The sequence below is a fragment of the Macrotis lagotis genome, chromosome 5 (assembly GCF_037893015.1).
Source record: "Macrotis lagotis isolate mMagLag1 chromosome 5, bilby.v1.9.chrom.fasta, whole genome shotgun sequence".
In the NCBI taxonomy this organism is placed as follows: domain Eukaryota; kingdom Metazoa; phylum Chordata; class Mammalia; order Peramelemorphia; family Peramelidae; genus Macrotis; species Macrotis lagotis.
Window position 1 is genome coordinate 62,699,723 of NC_133662.1, and position 25,512 is coordinate 62,725,234.

At 37.9% G+C, this 25,512-nt stretch overlaps 1 protein-coding gene across 3 annotated transcripts in view; it reads right to left on the reverse strand.

The window, feature by feature from the left end:
- Window positions 1-21,381, reverse strand: part of COL12A1 (collagen type XII alpha 1 chain) — a 142,062-nt gene extending 120,681 nt beyond the window's left edge. For 2 of the 3 annotated variants that reach the window (XM_074237334.1, XM_074237332.1), the window contains exons 1-6: window positions 20,895-21,381; window positions 17,722-17,830; window positions 7,863-7,979; window positions 5,245-5,388; window positions 3,255-3,314; window positions 39-302 (exon numbers count right to left, since the gene is read on the reverse strand). In XM_074237334.1, coding sequence (XP_074093435.1) covers window positions 39-302; window positions 3,255-3,314; window positions 5,245-5,388; window positions 7,863-7,979; window positions 17,722-17,794 — 658 coding nt within the window. In that variant the 5' untranslated portion in view covers window positions 17,795-17,830; window positions 20,895-21,381. The remainder of the gene's footprint in view (window positions 1-38; window positions 303-3,254; window positions 3,315-5,244; window positions 5,389-7,862; window positions 7,980-17,721; window positions 17,831-20,894) is intronic. The other variant, XM_074237333.1, reaches the window with a different exon arrangement.
- Between the last annotated feature and the right edge of the window lie 4,131 nt (window positions 21,382-25,512).

Consider the following 25,512-nt stretch of genomic DNA (forward strand, 5'->3'; position numbering starts at 1 on the left):
TTAAAAAATTTTTAATGTAAATATGCTCTTAATCATACCTGTCATTGTATTTCCACCTTTGTATGGTATTTTTTTAATAGCAGCAAGAAGATCTTTCCTTTGGTAATATTGATTTAAGTTAAATTCAGTCCTGGTATCAGAGCTGTACTGGACAACACCAACTCTGGTCTTTCCTTCCCCAATGTCAAAAGCAGACACAAGGGCAGCAATGAAGTCTAAGATGTATTTGAAATTGTTTCTTCCCACACTCCATGAGCCATCCACTAGGAAAACTAAATCCGTCCAGGCACTGAGAGAGCATTCTGGAATATATAAGATGTTGCTTTTTCAAATGACTTTGTATACCCAACTACCAGTAGAGTATACCCTAACACAAGTCAATATAAAAGGTCATCTACTTAAATTCTCTCATTTATAAAAGTAATTTTCATAGATTATATAAGTTACATATCCATATACTGTAGTGTTCCCTCAATCGCAATATACAGTAGAAATTCATCAAGAACAAAGTGTGGTGATGAAAATTCATGGGAAAGGAAAAGGGGAGGAAAAGAAGAAGAGAAGGGGAATGGGAAGAGAATGGGAATGGAAGGGAAGGGAAAGAGAAGTGAAAGGAAAGGAAGTAGGAAAAAATAGAGAGGAGAAGGGAAAAAGAAAAGGAGGAGAAGGGGAAGGGGAAGGGGAAGGGGAAGGGGAAGGGGAAGGGGAAGGGGAAGGGGAAGGGGAAAGGGAAAAGTTGGGAATAGAAGGAAAGAAACTTCCTGCCTCTAAGATTTTCTCATTCAAGAGTTTCTTTGAAATGTCAACCAATTCAATTTTCTTGATATTCCCCTAATTTTCTCTTTCCAGTAGATATAAAACAAAAGACAACCCCTCTCCTTCATTGTCATGAAGCTAGAAATAAAAAGATATTAAAAAAATCAATCAACCAACAAACATTTATTAAATGCCTTCCATGAGGAATGCCAAACAATAGGCTGCCACTTTCATTCTTTCATATTCAATTCAAAATAAATGCAAACCAATCTTTGGTCATTTAAAAAAACTCAGTTTAATATTTTCATATTTCATTTATATTTTTTACAATAAATTTAGTGGCAAAATTCAAAGCTTGAGAGTATAAACTTAGCTATCTTAGCACCTCCCTTGGTATTTATTAAGCATAAGGCTATGAAGAAAATACAATGTGTTTATTAAGTTTTGATAAATTACATCCAGTCCTCAAGGATTCAATTTCCAAATATTTCACTTATATTAGATAATTTAAATTCATTTTTAATAAATTTCTAATAGTTGATATTTTCAAAAGTATCAAGGAATAAATAATGTTAATTTAAAAGTGTGAATTAGTCAAAATGCTCTCCTTAGGCTACCGTTAAAATGCAATAAAATGATTCTAAAAATCATTCATAAACAAGAAGGACTCGAGGTTGGTCTAATAAAAATTGTGCAACAGATCTATCAAAAATAATGCCCTAGGTATCAATGAAATATATTATCACTCCTTTCTCCGATTTTATTTGGTTTTCATGGGAACTGGTGTTTGTGATAAAGCATTAATATATTTTTTAAATGCTTTTGTGCTCAATTCACTAAGAGGTAGGGATAGGAAATGAAGTTTATAACTAAGAAGAGGGAAAGGGTCCTGGAAAGATTCAAAGATCAAACTGATGCCTAGGTTTGATGGAGTTGAGGTGGAGGTGGGGGAGGTAGTAATGGCATATGTATGTGTGTATTTGCAAAAGATTTGACAGCCTTACTCAAACCTTTGAGAAATACAGTGATTAATATAATGCTTTGGTTTAGAATAAACATTGATGGGAAAAATATTGCTATAGTAACTGCATTCCCCATAAATTTTTCTTCAGATTAATGGGCCTCAGAAAGAATGATAAATAAGGAAATAAGGATTGGAGAAAATATTCAGATAAAGAGAACTTTGTTTTTATGGACTTTTTATTAACATCCTGGTCCATAAATTCAATTTTACAGGGTGACAAAATTAGAAATCCAAGAACCCCCTTCTCTACTTTGGATTACCTATAAGTCAGACAAAGTGGGCTAAGACATAAGGAGGCTAATGTTGCCAAAAACTGCACTGAAATAAAATTGTGTTCATTGGATTATAAAGGCACCAAAACTCGGTAGAAACATCTCACGGTTAGGCATAGAAGTTAAAGACTTTAAAACAGACATGCTAGAAATGTCAAAAGTTTGGGTTCATGCATATATTTGGAAGGAAAGAAATTTTGTTTTCATCTGCAAGGCAACAAGTGTTCCAGAATCTAAGAGTAGCATCCCCATGCTGTATTCACTTTCCTTGTTCTTTTACACTCATTTCTTCATACATAGAGCTTACTTTTAAGTCCATCTAAGTTTAAAAATTCTCCATATATTTGCAAGAGATTTTTCAAGTTGTCATATCTTTGAGACAGGAATCAGGAATTTTGCCTTTTCACCTATTATTAACAGCCATAAGATGCCACTAATGGACATAGCTCAAAATTTATCTGCTGATTTTTAAAGACTTAATGTTATTGAAAGGAGCAGAACCAAAAGAACATTGTACATATTAACAACAGTTTTGTGAGCTGACCGACTCTGATGGATGCAGCTCCTCTCAGCAGTTCAGAGATTTAGGACAACCCTGGGTGAACTATTATGGACATCACCATCCTCATCCCATGGAAAACAAAAAAAAAATGGCAACAACAACAACAAAAAATGAATATGAATGGATACGATGTTCACTTTTTTAAAAACTTCTCTTATGTTTTTCCTTCTTCTACCATGGTTTTCTTTCTTTTCCCTTAGTCCTAATTCCTCATACATAAAATGACTAATATGTAAACATGTTAAACAGAAATGTATATATACAACTTTTGCTAGACTGTTCGCCCCTGAGGGGAGGGGGTTGGGAAGGAAGAAACTTTCATAAGATGTAATTGGAATAACAAAATACAATAAAAATATATATAGAAAGAGTTATTGTTGTAAGATAACTCAATATCAAAACAAATATGAGAAAGGACCTTTTATTTTTAAAATTAAGGGTAAAAAAAAGAAGAAAGGGAAGGCGAAAAAATCAGAACTCAAAACACTGTAATTGATTACGGATTCTGACCAAATTCTTCATGTTAATTGAATGTTTTAGATTATGTAAAAATGAGTCAGATTAATGAGAGGAATTGAGAATGCTCCATAAAAACCTGATTACTGTTACAGTCAAGCAAAAGAATTAAATCACAACTCACTTTGTATCTCACTTTGTCCTGGTTTCTTCTCCCCTGACTTTATTGAATCACCTGTTTGAACTGAAACAGAGCATACCAAGAAAAGCACAATTACCAAAAGGGGAATGGATTCAAGTTCACAAAGACATTATGTACCTACTGATAAAGAAGCAACAGTATCTCTCCAACTTAAGTTCTATATCCAGAAGGCAAGAACTAAGTAGATTATGACATTATGAATATAAATTGTAAATAAATTATTCATACATGCATACACAAGTACATGTATATATATATATATATATAATATATGTATATCCCTGATATACTGATACACATATGTAACTACATAGAATGTCACAAAAGTCTTAGGATAGTTTTAAGCTTAATAACTTTTTTAGCTTAAAACTGCCCTAAGATTATTAGGACATCTTGTGCAATACTCATTTTATCATAATAAAATTAAAATATTATATATTCTATATATGTAACATATTTATGGGGAGTTTGTAATTTTTATCAATTTAGGGAACTTCTGATCTGGACACTACGTCCTACCGCTACAGATAGACAACTCTCCCTGCAATTTCAGGTCTAAAAGAGTTGTCTAGGATATTGAGAGGTTAATTAACTTGCCTAGAATCCCACAGCTGGTATGTGACAGAGTGTAGAACTTGAACCTAGGTCTTTCTGACCCAGAGTCAGCCCTACTGTTTTTGCTGCTGTTATTGTTGTTGAGCCATGTCCAATTCTTTGTGACCCCATAGACCATACTGCCCATGGAGTTTTCTTCACACAGATACTAGAGTAATATTTCCAGCAGGATAAAAGAAGCAGAGGGCTAAGTGGCTTGCCCAGGATCACAGTTCAAATCCAGTCTGCCACTGGATTTGACCTTGAATTTTTCAATTCAAAAATTTCAAATTCAGAACCCCTTGCCAACACAAAATTCCTTAAATATGGAATAAGATTAAAGTTTAATGGGCAAATGTTTAAAATAGTAAATCAAAATACAATTCAACATTAATAATGTTAATTTGTAATTTTCTAAGTCAATATGCAACTGAAGAATCCTTGGAACCACTATTACATCATTGGACTAAGCAATCCCTTTAGACAAGACACAGTTCAAAGTTAACTTGGTTTTTTCATGTACCAAATGGGATTTACAGAATGTTTTCCATGACCTTTAAAGACCCACTGGACACTGAAAGCACAACAACCTCAGTTCAATATTTAAAGCTTATAATAGGCAGGCATGGCTCAGTTTTTTATGGATTAATACCTCATGGGGTCATGAACTGCAACCTGTGGTCATGCAAGGAAACCAGCCCCTGTGGATTTGTCTCCTTTTACTGTCTCCATTCACACCATTATTACCCAAATACACTCAGAATTGTACAGAGGATGGAGAATTCTAATAAAAGAGGCTGTTAATAAATTTTTCTCTTGGGGACCTAGGATTTCTAGGTTGCTGAATATGAAATGGAGTCTCTACTTCTTTATTCATTATATCATTGAATTATTATTCCCTATTTATTACTATTTCCCCCACCCCCAAAACTCCATGTCCAAATAGCTACTATCTTGAGGAAACTTGTCCAACTGTAAAATTCAAGGTCAAATACTTAACATTTTCCTTTCTTTGAAAATTTGCTTCTACTGATCTATGTAATAATCCTAACTTTCATCCTGTAAACTCACTAGAAGATTCATATTTGATTGTCAAAAGCAATTATTCTTATTGAATACTATTGTTGTAACATGAAATTTTCAGACCTGTGCTTGCATACACCTAAGTCTCTGTGGGCTAATGAAAATTAGCTTCTATACAAGGTCTTTAAGTTGAAAGAAAAAAAGTCTTCATTAATATGGAATAAATAGGTAATGCTGACTTTCACTAATTTTTTCATCATTGCAATTATAAAAGGAAAAAGAAAAAGGGAAAGCCTGGATAATTATATCAGAAAAAAAAGAGGAAATGAAGAAAAAATTTATTGTAAGCTCTTACTTGTCAATTGGCCTATAACTGGTACACTTTCTTCAACTTCATCATAAGATGTTATCGTTACAACATATTCTATCTCAGGTATAAGGTCTGACAATAAAGTTTCTGTAGTACTAGCAGAAAGGGTAAATTCTTTAGTAGGCCCATCTAAAAAAAGAGGAAAACAGGTTAGGAGTAAAAACTCTAAATTCTGATATACATATTCTACACTTAAATTATATACAGAGTAACAGAAACTAAAATATCTCATCAATTTCAAATAAAATCTGAAATTTGTCATTTTTCAGGAATCTATATATGTCATCTGTCCTTCAAAATTAAAATTTCTAATTACATGACATTAAATATAGTTATTTAGTTAACATTCAAAAACATATATTAATGTATTATAATACATTAAAGGTCTAATTGGAAACAACTCTTCTTTGGGCAGGTAAAGAAAAGGAGAAAAGAGTAATAGTGACGTGAGGCAGCATGGCATCATAGATAAGGAATTAGAAAAGACCTGGGTTCAAATATTTCCTTAGACATTTACTGTATCACAGAGCCTCTCTGTGCCTCATTTGTCAAATGAGGGTTGGATGAGACAAATTCTAATATTTCTTACAACTCAAAATTTATGGTCCTAAGATTTCATTGGTAGAAAGAGTTTTGGCATGAAGAAACTACTTCTACCAATATGGATTAACAATATTTATGCAACTTACATTCTTAAAGAATTGTCTGAAACATTGAGAGGTCACATAAATTAATTATCCAGGGTCATATAACCAATATGTGTTGAATCCAGTTTTTCCTGACTCTGAGGCCATTACACATAGTCCTTCTTTTAGTAGTTTAAAAAAAGTGTGGCTATAAAATAACTTTTATGCTAGATATCAAATCAAGTAGAAAGTACTTATTTCAAAACTAAGAGATGTAACAAAGGAAAATTAAGGAAAATGGAATCTATGTACCATAATCAAGCTTCAAAAGATAAAACACTTCTGTGAAAAACAATTGACCCTCCTCACTTGTAAGAACAAATACTGAATCTGTCCCTTATGTATTCTTGTGAGATCCTTAGAATTCATTTGATAAACTTCAATAATAGCGAAGTATCAAAAGCTCCATTTTCAAAGTATTTTATTGCACTTATATCAATCATTTCCCTTCATGTTTTCTCTAAGGAATAGAGAAAACTGAGGTGTGTAATTGCAGTGCTATGAGTCTACCATCTAGAGCCAGAATCTGGCAATACATAGCATCAAAGGTTTCCAACATCCCTTGGAAACCAAAAGGTTCCTTCTTCAAATAACAATTATATTTTGGTATGAATGAAGTGAGTAACTGCAACTACATTTTTGTAACTGGGCTGTTGTTGGGAAAAGGGTGGTACAGGATGGGAGATGGAAAAACAAAAGACATTTCACTTCCTTTCAAATTCATAGATCTGATAAGAAGAAATACTTTTCAAATTCCTTCATAAAATGGTATTTTAAGCCCTCGGTATTTTTAAGATCATAAAAATATAGAAACATTTTATATGGTAAATTCTTTTGACACCCCCCCACCCCACCCCATCCCCTAGCCTTTACCACACTCAGTCAAGCCATCAACATCTCTACCATGGTGGCAGCTAGATGGTGTAGTGGATAGAGCACTGGCCCTGGAGTCAAAAGGACCTGAGTTCAAATACGGTCTCAGACACTTAATAATTGCCTCGCTGTGTGACCTTGGGCAAGTCACTTAACTCCTTTGCCTTAAATAAATAAAAAATAATAGTATAAAGTCTATAAAGATCATCATGACCATTTCATTGCCTCTAATCAGAGCCATAATCCAAATCAACCCGGAGAAGCACATCACACCTCAATTTTTGTATATTATTAATCACTGTCATCATTATGTAATAATGTTTCTTAGGTTCTGGAGGCACAGAGTTTTACAATTCAATTTTTTTCTTTGCAAGACTTTTTTGTTGTTTTTCAAAAGTTGCAAAGTTTTGCATTTAACATGTGTTCTCTTAATCTTTACAACAACCCTGGGAGACAGGCACTATTATTATCCCTATTTTACAGGGATAAAAAACTGGGGCAATTTAAGGCTTTTGCCCAGAGAACCATATCTAAATGTCTGAAACTGGATTCAAAAACAACTCTTTGATTCCAAGTTCAGCATTTTATCCATTGTACCATCTAGCTGCCACTACAATTTAAGAAGTTAAAGGATAATAATGTCAAAAAGTTTGAATATTTAAAAAGCAATTAGACCATGAGTATTCCTCCAATATAAGTCAGAATACACACACACACACACACACACACACACACACACACACACACACACACACACACAGATCATTTTTCAATAGAGCAAACTTAAGATAAGCTGTGTTAGGGAAAAAACTATGGGATCATTGAATGTTGGAACTCCAAATGGTGAATAAGAAATCAGAAGAGCTTAATGTTAACTTGTTCTAATTCTATGCTTCATTACTTATGCAACCTTATCCAATTACTTAGCTTTTCTGAGCTTTAGTTTCTAAATCTTAAAAAAAAAAGTAGCTGGATTAGGTGGTCACTTAAGTCTTTTCTTGCCCTGGGATTTCATAATCCACTATTATTATCTATGCAACTTACCAGTTGTAGGGTCCACTGTTACTCTGTAACCCACTATAGGATCAATTGGTCTTGCCCATGACATATGAACAGTATTTTCATCTATAATTTTAAAATTCAAGTCTGAAGGTGGTTCAACTGAAAAAGAAATTGGGTATTAGTTATTTTTGAATGACAGAAAATTGGAATTTTAGTGAAAATTGTGTTGAGCAAAGCTTACTAAGATTGTCTTTGCATAAATTTGTTTCCAACAAATATGAACATATCTTGTTGGAAAAGAATAAAATAAAAGCTGACAAAATTTGACAAAACATCAGAGAGTATACATATCACAGAAGACAGCACAGAACATGTGTTTCTTGAGTTGCTAAGTCATTCGAGAATGACCAGCAAGTTCAAGTATGATGGAAAACATAATTGGATACATGTACAATGAAGTCACAGATAATAACCACATATGCAAACATTTCACATAACAATTAAGGGACTTTTGATACATGCTGGGTGCAATTGGAACAAGCATGCCAAATCACAACCTGCTTACAATACCAGAAGATAATTTAGAATGCTAACACAATACTCTTCTTCCAAAGGGCATAAAATAATTGATTCTCTTTTAAAATTGCTTCTCTGCATTATGTTACCATTTGTTTCAAGAAATCTGAAACCATAGCAGAGATGACAATTAATTTTGTTACTACAGAAGAATCTTGGAAATTACCAAATAATCTGTTTAGTGTAATACTACATTTCATATGGAAATATATATATTTGAAATGTATAGAAATGCTCATTTATTTGCATAGTTTTTAATTCCAAAAAGAAGGATTTCCAATTTTAGCATAATTTATAATCATGTCAACATTATGATACAAACATTCATACAACAAATATTCTACCAGTTTACACCAGTTTTCAGTCTGATTTCCATGGTGTAAACTAACACTATTATTTCCACTTTGCAGCAGGTGTACCCCATACTAGATGTGGCATTTTAGCTTAAAATGCCAGTATGGACCTTTACAAAACATTGGTTAATCATGAAAAGACGACATCAATGTATATTTATGGACATTTATTTACAGAATTTAAAGAAAACAGTAAAGAAGCCATCAGTGATCTGAACAAATGATTGCAAATTAAACAAAAAAAAACTTGTAGGAGTTGATGACAGGAATAATCAAAAAGTACAGAAAGAAAAAGTTTACATACACCATTTTGCAGCATCATGCATGTGTAAATGAAATGTTGACTTGTTTTTAGTGTCCTACAATGAACAAAAGCCTCCATGTACAATGGTCATTACACAAAGACGTTCCAAAAATATTTTATAATGATATTCTCTCCAAAATGTTCATGCCTCATCATGCAATATATTTACTGACTCACTGTCAGTGCATGGCAAGTATATTAAATATGACTCTTTGAACATGTCCTCAAAGTCAAGTGGATTTCAGCCATACTCTCCTCCAATACTCCAGTCTGACCAAAAGCCTCACATTCCTTATAAGTGAGGTTTTGTTTATCTTTTCCAAGAAAGTTGATCACTTTTTAGATATAAATAGAGGTCAATTGAAATACAGTAGTAAGCTTTAAGACATGAGTCATATAATTTAACTGCTGTTAGGTTTTATGCAATATTAATAACATGGCTTAATGAAATAGAACGAATTAAGCAGACACTTGCTTAATGAGCTCTCACTTCCAACTCCAGGATGATATGATTTTTTATATTTGTTTTGATACACTAGTGCTGGAATGAATGTTATTTTTCCTACTATCCATACACAGGCAGTGAGATTAGACTATTAATCTACATGCAAAGTTTAATAATTCAACATTCTATTTACTGTAGTGAAATTTTTAAAACAAAATAGTTGGTCATCATTTAGTTCTATGAGCATGCAACAGATGTTAATAAGTACAGTATACACACATTAAGAATATCATTATAAAATATTGTTCCAATAGCAATGGCTCAGGACAAATTTAATGCAAAGGCAGACACAACTGGCCTGAGCATGCTTTGAAAAAAATCAGTACATGGAAAAATAGTACCACCAACCTTGGAAGAAAATTGACCTGATGCAGCAGAGACATTAGGGTAAAAGTGCTGAAGGGCAGCAGCCCAACTTGATATCCAAATGACCGGATTCCAGACAACTTGAAAAAAAAATGACTGTAGGGAAAAGTCTTTAACATTTCAAAGGCTTTCAATGTGTTCATAAATGTGGTAGAAAGTAATGAAAAGTCTAAGACAAGAAGGATGGACATGGACATGGTGAATCCACTTTTCTGTCAAGAGCTTTTTATTCATTCATAATAATCTAGACCTGATAGATCATTTATTGTCATCATCTTATGTTTCAGGTTTAAAAAATTGCTGGTGCTGGCATGTGAGAATGACAAGTCAACTTGATGAATAATAAAAGTTAAACATTGTGAAATTCTCTTCAGATACACACATAAGAAAATATTAGCTACCATTTCATCTTCTCAAAAAAATAATGGAAGTAGGAAGTAGACCCACTAGATATAGGGAACTCCATCATTGCAGCTTGGCACTTTCTCTGCAATTTATGAGCTTAGAGTATTGCCAAGAACACTGAAAAGATTAAATGACTTATCCAAAGTTATAAAGTCAACCTGTGTCACAGGCAATATTTGAACCTAAGTCTTTTGGGCTCCAAATCCCACTCTCTACTATACAATACTGATCCTCACAAAAAGTTTTATAAAAACAGCTTATTAATGCTACAACAATTCCAAAATTTACAAGACATCTTTAAATCTCCCCCTACTTTACATAAAAGATTCATAGTCATACTCTGAAAAAATACAGGAAATTGACAGGAATTGTATATTTGCTTACTGATTTGAATAATAAGAAATAATGAAAATAAAATCTTAAATATCATTTTAAAACTAGTAGGTATTTCACTCACTGATGCATTATTCTAGGACAGAACATATTTTGACATACGATTGAAGAGTGTACTAATAATAATACCTGAGATTTCTTTTTTATGAATTCACAGAGCTTTGTACTCTAATATTACCAATAATTTAAGTAGCCCAATGATCTAAAAATAATTGTAATTGCCTGTGACTTAGTTGATTATTAAGGAGTTGCTTGAAGTATATAGTAGTTAAGGGAGGGTTACACAACCAATAAATTGTATTGGAGGTAGAATTCAAAGTCATGTCTTCCTGAAGCTCAACCCAACATTCAATAAAGTATGCTGCCCTTGCACAAAAAACACTTTGTTAAAATAATAACTTTAAAAACCAATATTTTTCATAGTTTTAGGTTAGGTAAGTTTCAAAATATCAAAATATAAACCTTTTCATTGTATTTAAATTGATTTAATTAATCAATTAAATCAATTTAAATCTTTTTCATAGTGAAAACATGGAATATAAATTTTTCAATTCAGTCATGAAATCTTGCTTCAGGAAATTCAAATATAAGTTTGTATTTGAATTTGCATTTTTCATATATCCAACTCAATCATAATAGTAATCAGAATGAAGGAGAATGATACTTCACCACTACTGCATCTGATTGAACATTTAGCTAAAAGAAAAAATAAAAGTTCAACTATTTCTTCCATCTTCACTACCATAAAGACCAAAAAGATCCAAAATCTATAAAGAAAAAGATGGCCAAGGCACCAATTGTGATTAAGATGCAGCAAGACAGGAAAACAAGAATTCACAGTTACTACTAAAAACATCATGGTTATGTTAACAAACTAAAAGGGGGTGGAGGGCTAGGAAAAACTGAAACACTGCTTTAATATTAATATTGTATGAGAAATTCTTTTTTTCATTCATTTCTTTGGAACCTTGTTTTCATTTCCATGGCAACAGAACTGAAAGGGGCATTATCTTAACAATGAAACTCTTTCCAATCCATTATGACACACAAGGGGAAAAAATCTTTATTTGCATTTCAGCAAGTTCCTAAAAATGCATAAATTAATGGGTAATTTTTTATAAATCTCTTATAAAAATTGGTATCATATAGATTTAATATGAGACTTATTTTCCATTAAAAGTCAATGAAAAAATTGAACTTAGAAATAAGTCTAGACTAGGCAAATAAGTCAGTGAAATAATTAGTTAAAAATTAAAAACATTCTGCCAACAAATCAGTTACTTATCTGTATGATACCAATCAGTATAACTTTTTTCCACTTCATTTTTAAGTTGATCTTATGTCAACATAATCTAGGAAACAGCATTGTGTGGCAAAAAGAATGATGAATTTTTGAAAAAAAGAAACCTATGATCAAATCATAGTTCTTCCAAGGATTAGCTTTTATTACCTTGTGTTAATTTTTTATCTCTCTGAGTCTTCATTTTCTGCTATGTAAAATGAAGATATCTCTGAGGAACTTTTCAGTTCTAAATTTTTATTCTTGAGACTAAGTAGCCAAAAGCTAAAATAAAATGTATATTAGCTTTGGTCTTCCTAAAAAAATATGGAAATTAAGAATCTAATTTCATCTAGATATTTATCTGATGAATCGATAAGCATTTATTGGTTCCAACTTTGTTCCAGGTCTTATGCCAAGTTCTGGGGCTACTAAGACAAAAATAAAATATCTCTGTATTCAAGCAATTTACACTATATGAAGAAAAGGGGGCATGGGATTGAAATATTATAAAACATTTTCAAATGGAATTCAAGATAATGATGGAAGGAGTGGGAAAGTATTAGCAGCTGAAGGAATCAGGACAGACACATGAAATAAGAAGTGGCTTCAGCTGAGCACAAAAGGAAAGAAGGGATTTCATGAAGCAAAAGTGAGGTGAGAAGTTCAGGCATGGCTGGGTCTGTACAAAAGATGACTACATCAGATGAAATGTTACGTATGTGAAACAGTAAAAAGGTTAGTTTGGCTGAATTTTAGATTACATGAAGTGAAATCATCTATAATTAAGCCAAAAAAGGTAAATTAGATCCAGGTTGCAAATAGCTTTAAAAGCCAAACAGAGGAGTATGTATTTGATCTTAGCTGTAAAAGGGAATCACTTAAGTTTGTTAAGAAAGAAAAGGCAGACTGTAGAATAGAAATGCCTTCTATTTTGTTCAATGGTATATTAGTAGATAGAGGAAGTGATCAATCAAGCACAGGCCCTCAGTCAGGAGTACATGAGTTCAAATCCAACCTGAGACACTTAACAATTACCTGGCTGTGTGACCTTGGGCAAGTCACTTAACCCCATTGTCTTAAATAAAGATAGATATATATATATATATATATATATATATATAATCCTTATTTAAGACAATTTATTTAAGACAATATATAGATATATATAGTATATTAATAGATATTGGCAAGAGTCACACAAGATGGGCAGACATAGGTTAAGTTCTGCATTACTGGATGGACTATCTATACTGACAAGAGCAAAGTCAATGAATTATCAGAGAAGATTACAAACTAGAAAATTATTAAAATAACTTTTTATTTACAGCAATCTTTAGTTTATCTCAACTTCTAGATCAATTTATTTCTCCTGGAGGCATTAATTAACTAGGAAATAATATCCTCAGACAAAAAACTTGACTAATGACTTTAAAATTCCTATCTAAATAGCAAAATATAAACTTCAAACAACAGAAGTCAGTTCCTGTGGTTCAAAGGAACCATTATCATAAGGACAATTTGGAAATGTCTGTAAATGAGATACACGTGGTACATTAAAATGAATGTTAATAAATCATCCCCAATTTTTTGTTTCTATAGAACACCAGAAGGCTAAAATGTATCCAAGAAGAATATAGAAAGAAATGGGAAAATCAAGTGGACAACAATCTGATGAGAAAGATCAATGATGATGATGGAAATAAAGCATGCCCATGAGTAGACATAGATGAAACAGAAATAGAGAATGGATGGAAGCTAGTTTGACTGAATGTGGTAAGAAGATCAGACTCACTATAGATATTTTAGTCTCAAGAATATGATAACATAATAGAAAATGGGAGTAAATTTAAGTCTAAAATTTAAATAAGTCAATTAACCATCAACCATTTATAAAGGGTTTACTATGTGCCAGAAGCTCTGCTAAGATCTGGTGATACAAAGAATAAGCAAAAAAACAGCAGCTCCTTATAGTTAACCTACATTGAGCTCACATTTTAATGAAAAGTACCCAACTAACACAACATGAAGGAAACCAATCCCCTCCACTGCCTAAAAAATATTTCTGGCTGAGCACCTTGGAGCATCCTATTATTTCTGAGCTATCTAAGAGTACAACTCTTTAGTTGTTCAGTAGTTTCTGACTCTGTAACTTCATTTAGGATCTCTTGATGGAGATACTGGAGTGGTTTGACATATCCTCTTCCAGTTCATTATACAGATGAGGAAACTGAGGCAAACAGTCACATAGCTAGTAAGTAACTGAGGTCAGATTTGAACTGAAGAAGATGTCTTCTTAACCTGAAGCCTAGCACTCTATGCACTTTGTCACCTACAACTGTGATAGAAGGCCTCCAAAATGAAGAATGACAATTCCAACAATAAATTAATCCTGCCCAAAACATAAAAGATAGAAAAGATGCAACTGAGAGGCAGTTACTAAAATGAAGTGTCCTCTTACCCAATGAAGAAAAAACTATGGAAAATGCTTTAACTATTAGAAAAAGATCACATAAAGAGAATTTTGAATAAAATGCAGGCAAAGAAATTAATTTTCAAATGTTTTTTTTACAGATTACCCATCATCTGTTCCAGGTCTTGATTATTACATCATTCCCAGTCTATTTTCCTAAGAATTCTCATTTCTGATAAATAACACTTATGATAATCCATTAGCTACTTCAATGAATTATGTGAAGATATTTTAAGAGGGATTCCAAGAAATATTAGTTAAATCCTTGATTACATACTACAAATATCTTACTAACTACGTGGCCCTGGGCAAAGTAAACTTTCATTTAGTTCCTTCAGCCGCTTAGTTCAGTTTCCTCAGAGGAAGTGTCAAACCACTCAATATCTCTATCAAGAAATCCTAAATGAGGTCACAAAGAATCAGAAACAACTGAACAACAACAATTATGGTGTACTCTTAGATAGCTTTCCCTGTTTGCTCATACTTGCTTTCATCTATTCCTTCCTAGTCTCTCTGTTGTCATGACAACTTTAACTAAAAACTGATTCAAAAAAAGGTACTGTGCAAAAATAGACAGTCGTCATGAGCTCATCTGAAATCACTTAAATAATCACAAAGTGGGATCTGATTGCCTTCCATAATTTTTCTGAAAACTTTTTCAAAATTAAAAAAAATCAACTTAAAAAACTCTGGAGAATGCCTATCTCCATAACTGTATGTTTTATTATATAAGTCTTTGACATGAGAAATTTAAAAGACCTTAACAGAAGTTTTCTGAGCTGCCTGACTGTTGTGGAGATCTAAAGTTTATAAAGAGTTTTAATTTGCCATAAACTCTAGCCTAAGAAAACTCCAATAGACTCTCAGACATTGCTCCCACATCTAATATACTGCACTGTTCTCCTTTCACTCAATCAGGGACCCTCTAGACTTGGGAAAATCTTCACTTAAAGATGAAAACATAGATTAATCTTAAAGGTATTTAGTAAGTCATCTAGTCCAACTTATTTTATACAGATGAAAAAACTGAGGTCTAGATAGATGGCTTCTTGCCCAAAGGCCCCTATGAAAGTGTGGTCCTTTGGTCCTAGATCAGGTGACTGATCTAAGTTCATTATTCTCTCTCCTGTGTTTTCAGGATGCCTTGGGAGTTAAAAAAACCATAAATTACTCAAATATCATCTGGTTCTGGACTATGCAGGATTCTGTTAAATAGTACTTACCTAATTTACAAAGGTGTTGCAAGCCCTTGCATTTGGTTTTATAAAACTCATGGGAGTTAACCTCACTTCTGTTTTTTAAACTTGAGAATGAAATATGTGTAGCAAAAATAATAAACTTTCATTTAGTTCCTGCAGCCCTCTATCCTATTACACTTTCAAGAAAGATCAGAAATGGGTTTTCTCCCTAATTCATTTAATGACTCCCTATAGACACAACAATAATGTCAAACCAAGAATGTTCCTTATGATGCATCCACCATTTTCTTTTCACCACCTAGGGTGGCCTACACATAAAACTAGACATAGAGCTGAAAAACATATTAGGGATCATCTAATCCAACTCCCCTCTTTTTACAGATCTAGTGAAATTTCAGTTTTACAATGAAGGAAGAACATGGGATTGGGTAGAGAAATTTAGGTTGTACAAACAACCAAATGGAGTTTTCATTTTTCTCTGAGTTAGCTGATTATTTTACACCTTTATTTTCTTGATTAGGCATTGATTTTGCAGGTCGAAGCATAAAATCAAGGCAAATCAAAATAAGATCAAGATGACCCCTTAAGGTCCCTTTTCCATATAAAAATCTATTTTTAGTTCTAGTAAATTCATCAAAGAAAGGAGAGGTTTTCACATTGACAAGACATCTAGATGAGTTCTGTCAGGCGGCAGAAGTTACCCACCTCAGTCTTATCTTGTGAAAGCCAAACAAGAATGGAATTTGTTTTTCAAGGTTGACCTTCAGGTCCCCTTCTCTTTTCTAAGAGTTTAGGGACAATGGGGAACCTGGTTAAAGTCAATTTTGTAATCAAGATGTGTTTTGAGGATACTAGTTTTAGATTTCTCTCCCTCTTCTCTCCATTTCTCTTTACTTCCCATCCCCAGAAAAGTTGACTTCCAGGGGCAAATTTGGACAGCGGGTGAACAGGAAATTGAAATAAAAAGCCTGAAAGGCAGGAACAGAAAAATCTGCTTTTCAGAGAACCAGCGCCCAGTGAGTCAATGAAATCAATAGGACTGCTGCCCTCTCTTTTTGGTTCAATTTGTGTTTCCCCCGGAGAAAGGAAGGAGAGGAATCCTGGGCTCGTCTCCCTCATCCCTCCCTGGTTCGGAACCAACACTTGAGCCACCCCCTCGGGCTGAAGCTGGAGGCGGATGCTGAAGTTTTGGTTCTCAGAGCCGGGTGGAGGGCGGCGCCAGGGCCTTGGCTAGACCAGGCTGGGCTATCCCGAAGCGCCCGAGGCTCCTCCCCGGGGCTGAGGCCCACGTGCTCAGAGCCGGGGAAGCCCGCGGGCACCGCAGCTAGAGAGCTCCCCTGCAGGGCTGACTTTGGAAGAGGCCGCGAGAGCCCGGAGCTTGGCACTCCCATCCCCTCCACCCCCAACCTCCCCTGCGGCCTTTGCATCCCTGACTCACACTCCAAGCCTGGCCAGCCCAGACACTCCACTCTCAGCAAAACACACAGACGCGCGGAGCCAGGCTCTGTTGGAGAACTTTATTGTGTAATGTGACTGAGTTCGCAGCCCTCAGCCAGGTAATTAACAGCCACGCGAGAGCGAGTGCCAGCGCTCCGGGGCGCCCCATTATTAACCAGAGGCTTCATGGTTGCACAGGCGCCTTCTCCTAGAGAGCGAGCTGCAAAGTCCGCCTGGGAAGGCAGGGCCAGGTGAGCAGCTTCGGCTGGGTTCCAGCGCTGGGGGTGCGTTCCTTCGGAGGGGGCTGCGGTGCAAAGGTGGTGTGGACAGCACACCAGAGAGACACGAGCGAGCCAGAAGCCCGCAAAGGAGCGTGCAGAGTTAAACGAGCAAGACAAAAGAGCTGGTTGGTCCTGGGCAGCAGGGGGAACAGACAAACCTTGAGAAAAGAGAGGCGTTTCTCTGGCGGACAGAAGTCACGGTAGAAAAAGGCAAACACACCGAAAACTGAGAGCAAGCAAATAAGACAAGAACTGGATCGGTTCTTTCCCCCCCTTTCTCAAATTCTGAATCATCAAAAGGAGGAGATCAGCAACAAAGGGAGCCATTACCTTCTGCCTCTATCGAAGATAAGAGGAAGGCCGCACATATAGCAGCAAATGCTGAATGTAGCCGGATCTTCATGATGGCCCTCTCTCAATCACAACCACATGAATGGATCTGCGTAGAATAAAGTGCCATGAGAAGTTAGCAGTTCAGATCAATAGACTGGGCTCCCCAGACTCCTGGGATTTGCTCCAGGCCGATGCACCTCTACCCTTTTCTTATCTCTCCACATCAACATCCCCCTTCCCGCAGGGTCAGGTTAAAACTCCCAGACTTGGAAGCCAATTTAACACAAAAACAGAGCTATCTGAATGCATGAATCTAGCACTGTGGTCTAGCCCAGGAAATAAAGAATGCATCCATTGTGACCTAAGTAGTGGAAATCGAGTTCATCAGACAAGCAGTTAATCTTGGTACTGAGGGATAATTCAAGTTAAAGCCCGTCCTGTTTTCCTGAAGATTCATCCCTATTAGCCCGGGGTTAAAGACCTTGGAAGACTGTGCATGATTTCATCCTGCAGGGTGATGGCTAATTCAGAGGTCATTTTATCCCTCCTTCAACTAAATGTATCTTCCGGCTGGGAATTCTATTCAGCTTCTATTTCCTAATTTCTGAACTCCTTATTTAACTTTATTTTAGTGGTCTCAGGGTAGTTTGAAAAAAATCTAATTTAAAAAACCATCTACACCCCCCCCTTTTTTTGTTGTTGTGCTTGCAAATATGTGACTCTTTAAGGCCTAAATGATTATACAGAAGTATGTAAGGCAGAGCTTGAAACTTGACACATCCCTCCAACAACGTTGTTTTCACATCTGATCATTCGTTTATACTAGCTGAGAGGAAAATAACTCTTAAAAGGAAGACAAGGCCAAGCAATTGGAAAGGCAGAGATCTTCTCTCCTGTTTTCCAGAGAGCTTTTTTTTTCCAAAATAGAATTTCTACAATTCTAGTTATCAGCAACTGGTTGAGTTTAACTCTTCATTTATAGAAAATGGAAACTAAGTAACTAAGATCAAATAAGGAAAGTATCTATTCCAATTTGCCCTGTCTTTCAAAGAAAGCTACACTTACTTTTAAAGGAGATACCATGAGGTCTACTTCAAATAAAAATTCCTCAGTAATTTGTTGGATTGGAAAAGTGCCAGGAGAAAGATATAAAAAGAGAAAAGACCATAAAGTTCATAAATTATTGAAGGACCTAAAATCTACATAGAAAACTCAAGAGAACTCCTCCTACCCAGGAAACATTCCAAGGGTTTTCCCCCTTGAGTGTCTTACTGGGGGGGAGGGGGTCCTGTCATTTTAAGGAACACTCGTTTGAAATCCAGAAAGTGAACCAAAAAAATCAAGCTCTGTTTATTTAGAAAATAAGATCCAGTAATAATTTTCAAATTATTGAACTTCCCAAAAGAAGTTTCCTTCTTTTGTAGGTCTGTGTCTGTTTGTGTGTGTGTGTGTGTTGCTTTGTTGTAAGAGATGAAGGTAGAGGGTATCTTCTGCTCTTGTTATAAATAATGTTTTAAATACCTGAAAAATAGACACACCAAATCCCCAGCGACTCCTTTTTTTTATAGTCAAGAAAGTAATAAAATATTTATCGTATTTAATGACACTGGTTTCTCTGCCTCAGTATGAGAAAACCACAAAACACAAATCTAGCCTTTCCTTTACTTTCCCCTCTCCATCATGACTTTCAGTTGTTATAATGTTCTTTAACTCGGATTTCTGAATTTGTAGCAAAATAGTAACATATATGTGAGATTCTTAAACCCATTATGCAGTTTGTAAAGTCTACAATTTTTGGAATCCTTGAAAAAAATGGGAATCAGATCTTTTCCCTTGGCTTAGCTTGCCCCCTATTGGCCACTTTCTTGGAGGCACAAGGACTCATCCTGTCTGGGAAATCTGAAGGCGCGCGCGCACAGATATATGGTCTGTAGTCGCTGCGCTGCCTTCTTGGCATTCCATATACATCTTTCCAAAAATAAAAACTTTTTTTTCATTTCAACCAAAACATTTATTTGGCTGCCTAGCAACCTTTCATTCAGCATTTTTAAATAAAGCGTCTCGAGTCGTCTACTCGAGATGGTCAATGTCTCCCAGCATTGCTTTCATGAATGAGAATTAATGGGCTTGGAGTCTGTTGGGGGCGGAAGGAGCAGGGGAGGAGGGAAGCAAAGAGAGGGAGAAGATCTCTTCCCCCTTTTCCTTCTCCCATCCCCCCCCCCATCTGGGAGCAAATTCTTTAACTCTGGCGTCAATCCGAACAACAGATCCAACTCCTTCAATAGGAGGTTCCCCTCCAGCACATATACGCAGCCTCACCTGCCCTTTTCTCCAGCAGTTCCCAACTAGGGAGCCTAGGGGAAGGGCTGACTCCTGGAAAGATCTTATCTCTTTCTCTTTCTGCCATCTGTAAGGTCTATTTCTTCTGTACTCCGAACAGCTGGCAGAAAGACGAGTGGAAGGGTTTCCACAGAAAGTCCAGGAGGCACCAAAGACACATCTTTCACAATTTTCTCCAAAAGCAGGAAAATTAGGGAAAATCCCTTTCTCCAGATAACGTGAAAAAAAATGTCCCTCTCCATATGAATACTGTGTACTGGAGCCACAATCTAACTTTCTATGGAAAAGTAGGTGGGATTCACTCTTTTCTTGAACTGCGGATAATAAACTTTAGAAAATTGAGCCGCACCTCCAAAGAATCTCTCTACTTTGTGAAAGTTTGCTCTCTCCCAGAGTCTTTTTCAACTCCACACAGGAATTCTAGGGACCAGCTTTATAGCCTGGTGATAAAACTTCAAGGTTATGACTCAGAGACATATCATGAATCTAAAGCAGTTAGGACTCAAACCATTCTGAGTTACTCTCAAAAATGCTCTCCTTTGGATTTTTTGTTAAATTTAAAATATGAGATAGTGAGTACTCCCAATCAGGTACATAACGCACACACGACCAGAGATCAGATTTTGCAAAAGTCATCCTTTCCCTCACAAATAAAATAAAATTTCAGTTCAACCTCTCAACATCAGAAAAAGCACCACAAACTCCAGTTTCATCCTAAAGTTCAAAAAGGGTGCGAGCCTTCTGACCCTTTTGTTTTAGAGAGTGGGAGCCGCGAAGGGGAGAAGAAAGTGGGGCTGGCGCAGAGAGGGGTGAGAGGAGTGGAGACAGACCTTTGTGGGCAGCAGCAAAGGCTGAAGGATCTTCTACGCTGATGCACTGGAGGTCCTCTTAGCTGGTCAGGGCTCCGTGGATGCCCCTGGCGCTTGGATGGGGAGAGAACAGGCAGAAGCGAGAGACTGAGCTCCGGTGGCACCTGGTGGTGGAGCGGCTCTCCGCAGATTCAGCAGCAGAGGCGACTGCGGAGCAGAAGGGAGGAGACGGAGGAGTGTGAGGAGGAGGAGGAGCGGCAACCTCAGCTGCGAGGAGAAGAGACGGCTGCCCCGCGGTTTCTGGAGCTTCCAGTATGAGGGTCCGTCTGGGACAATTGCCGGCTCCAAGTGGGAAGAGCCTCTCCCTGGTCTGCTACTTAATAGAGGGCTGTTCCCAAATCTCAGTTTACTCGGTTACGAAACGCCTGAGAAGGTGGACGGCTGCCACCGGCTGATATATGCTCCTCCAGCAGTGAAGGAGGTCTCCTTTTGGAAACTTGCGCATACTTTTCGACATTCCTTCGGCATGAGGTGGCGATCGCCGTAGTAGCAATGCCGCGGCTGAGGGGAGGGGGGGGGGGAGGAGGAGAAGGGGGACAGCAGCCGCCCGGCGGTCCTGCCAAGGGGAGCTGTGCAATTCTTCCGCTTTCAGGGCCAGACTGGGGAGCGGTGAGATCAGGTTTCCCTTGCCAAGCGATTTTCTTTTATTTATTTTTTCAAAATAAAGAACAATGGAAAACCTCAATCAAACCCCATTTTCGAAATAGCAAGGATGAGATTCAGCAAAAGACTCTTAAATGAAGGACCCGGCTTCCCTTACACCCCTTCTTTGCCCCCCCTCCCTTTTCGCTCCTTCCCCCAGTCCTGGGAGTACTTTAAGCCGATTTATAAGGTTTCCATTAACTAACTGTCTGTGCACGCAGAGTGTCTTGTGTCTTTTTCAATCTCCCAAAGGCAACTGGAAACCCTTCCTGCCGCCACTGGGCGCGCAAGGGTCAGAGTCTCGATGGCTTTCCCAGTCTTGAGTTGCCTCCTCATACATTTTCACAAAGGTTCATGGGTTCTACACCGGTAAATTTAATTTGGAGAAAGAGAGAAATTAGGAGATGGGGGGATCGTGAGCAGGCGAGATCGCTCAGTAGGGGGCTGCCTGTGGAATTCTAAGCTCTACAATTGTACATCCGAATCCAGGAGAATCCCAACAGCAGAGGAAGTCAAATCTGAGTCTACTCTTGAGATCCATCTCTGAACGTTAGGACTAGTCTCTGGACCACATATGGAACTCTGATCTTCAGGCCTTCTTCCATTGGCTACCCTTCCATCACAATCCCAGTCCACTGCGAGTGTAGACCATGTTTGTTTCAGGGTAACTACCCCTAAATTGTCCCGGATTTAAGAGCCGGCTCCACTAGGACTTGACTTGCTCAGATTTCCTCCGGATATATTGAAAACTTTCAGTCAGTACATTTAGGGGAAGAATGACAAGAACTTAGGACACACACACACACACACACACACACACACACACCCACACAGAGTACACATAAGGAGGAAAAGGGGGAAATAAAAGGGAGCAAAATAAACGAGAAAAAATGTGAATCTCCACCTCTGCACATTCCTGGAGCACCCACAGTCCATACAAAGTTGAGCTTAGATCCTCATACAAAGAGCCCCCACGCACACATTGCACCGCACCTCCCTCTCGACCTACACAAACCCCATTATTGTCACAAAACAAGTACTATCTCGCTCCTCCACAACCTGATGCATATCAAAGCTCCTATTTTTCACGAAAACCTTTACACACTTACCAATAACAATCCTACTCTGTTACCTACTGTGGGCTACTGTGTTACCACAACACACACACACACACACACACACACACACAATTACTGCACGTACATACATTCCCTCCCTTGGAGCATATGTTCTCTGAGGGTCCCCTTCTCTCCCTCCCCCTCTCCATAGATGTTCACTGTCCATAACTGCTTATTCCAAACTCCCAAGTTCAGTGAGAGCGCCAGGACCCTAGCTCAGCCCCGCAGACTGAGCAGCTCTTGCCGCCCCCGCAATCAGCAGAGCAGTATTGCCAGGAATGGTCCTGGCTCACACCTCTGTTCCCTAACTGCTGCCTGAAAAGCAAGAGGAAGCCCCTCTGGGCACTGACACCACCTGTCTAGAAAGGGAAAACTGCTGCCAGGCAGGAGCACACTGGCATTGCGTTTCACAACTTTGTCATTGGGTTGCGGGGGTGGGGTGGGGAGGTAAAGCTTTGGCTGCTTTCCGTTTGTGTTCCCCCCCCCCCCCAGTCTTCTGCAGTTTGGCTGAAGAAAAGAAGTTCACACACATCTGTTTCTGGAGCCACACCCGCGGCCAACACTAGGAGCCATCACCCTCAGTAGCGAGCTAAGGACAGCAAGGGAACACACCAAGCAACTCTCCAGAGGAAGTGCTCTAAGCTGTTTCTGGTGGCTGCAGTTTTTCACTGGCGAAAGAGTGAAAAGGGCGTATTCCAGAGATGCATTCTTGTCCTCATGTGCCTGCGAAGGGGCCAAGTCAAGCACACTCCAGTATATCCAAGTTTGCCTGAAGCATGCTAGAGGCCCTCAGGAGATATCCGAGGTCACTATCTTGGAAAAATTTTGCTCTTCCGAAATATTGCTGTTTTCACCTACTAGGCATGAATGTCAAAGCAAAATATCCAGGTTTCAAAACTAGGGTTCAATTCATTTCCAAGGACATACATCCAAATATATGTGCTTACATACATGCACACACACATATATGTTTACACACATATATGCAAGTCCGGGAATTCCCATCCATAGAAATGTACCTAGTTAAATTCTAACGTATTCTTGAGACATCGCAATGGGGGGGGGGGGGGGGGGATCGTTTAATTGCCTTCCCTTTCCGTAAACCTTTGTTGAACACTCGCACGGTTCAACACAGATATGTTTTTCTAAAATCATCGGTACACACTGCTAGAAATAGCAGCAGTCTTAGCATTCGGTTACTTCAATATGTTTCACTGCATTTTGGATCCCCATTCTTAAAGCTTTGAACCCTTATCTGTCATTTTGATTTCTGTAACAGTCATGGATATTCCTTGCTCTTGTTAGGAAGGGAGTGGGGAGGAGAAAAGAGAAAGAAGGAGCGGAGTAGGGGCCAGGATGGGGAAACAGACAGGAGGAAGCGATGCCCAGCGTTCCGGGAAGCTTGAACATCAGGCAGCTGTATTTCTAGTACAGTGTTTTTTTTTTTCTCGAATCCCTGATCTCTCTTTTTCTAGTTGAAGAGCGCCTGTGAGCAAGTTATTCATTGTCCAACAGCACGACCTAGTGGTCAAAGCAAAGGAAAAAAGAGGGGAATTCACGTGGGGAGTTCACAGCCACTAAGGGGAGGGGTTAGAGAACTTAGAAAGGTGGGAAGTGTTGACATTTTGACAAATCACTGAGTGGATTTGAAAAAAAATCCGTTCACCTTACTGACGCCTAATAGGCAAAGGGGTAAGAATGTAAAAGGCAGCGGCCAAAAAGGGCCGTGGGCTCTGAACTCCAGAGTACAATGTCCTTAGATATGCGCTGCTCCACTAGATTTCCTTTGATAAGGAAAAGGAAGCGCGACTGGGGCAGATCTGGTATTGCCCATCCAACTCTTTGCTTCTCCCTATTCCAGTTGCCTTAACTGGAGACTCAACTCGTATTTTGGTAGCTAAATGTGGCACCGATACGAGTTCACCCGTAGGCTAAAAAGAATAGCTTGCCCAGTCTGCTTATTTGTTTCTGAAGGGTACCTGAACTGAGGAGGCCGGCTTTTGTTTCACAGCTGCTGTAGAAACCTGGCTGCAATTGGAGCAAATAGGGTCTCCTCAAGATTTTTCTGCCTTCTTAAAGGTGGTGAGGCGCTAGAGCAGCACCCCGAGAGTTTTTAGTTCCAAGATACTGCAGCTAGTCTGTTTGGAAAAGCCATGAGCCTTCCCGAGAACTTTGTCCCCACCCGCAAAGAATCCAGTTGGATTGGTCAAACCCGCCAGTGCTTGCCTTGGTCAGAGCCCACCCTGGCCTTAATTAGCCTTCTGGAGGAGCCAGGTACCTGCTTTCCTGCGTGAAGGTCAAGCGGAAGGACACAGGATACCAGCTAAAAGTCTGAGCCTTCCTGTCCCACCATCTGGGTCGGGGAACCCAGGAAGCCGCGGAAAACTTTTGTCATTTTCGGGGTTCGGCTGGTTATTCCATAGTCTCTGGGGCAGTGTCAATTAATCCCTTTTCCCGTTAGATGAAATACAATAATCCTGATATAAAGCTCTCCACAATCTGAAAGAAGGGGGGAAGGGAGAGGGAGGAAGAGGAGGGAGAGGGGAGGAAAAGGGGAGAGGGAGGGGAGGGAGAAGGAGAGAGATAGGCGGAAACGGAGACAGATGGGGAGGAGGAGGGAGAGAGAGATGGAGAGACAAAGACAGAGACAGACAGAGAGCGACAGAGATAGAGACAGAGACACTGAATTCGTGGAGGAGAGAAATATCATTGGTCCAGGTAACTTCAAGAAGAAAGGATTTGAGTCATTCCTAAAAGCTATGAAAGGCATCAAGGAGGGAGAAGTATTCTAAGTCAGTAGAATAAGGAAAGCAAAGGCA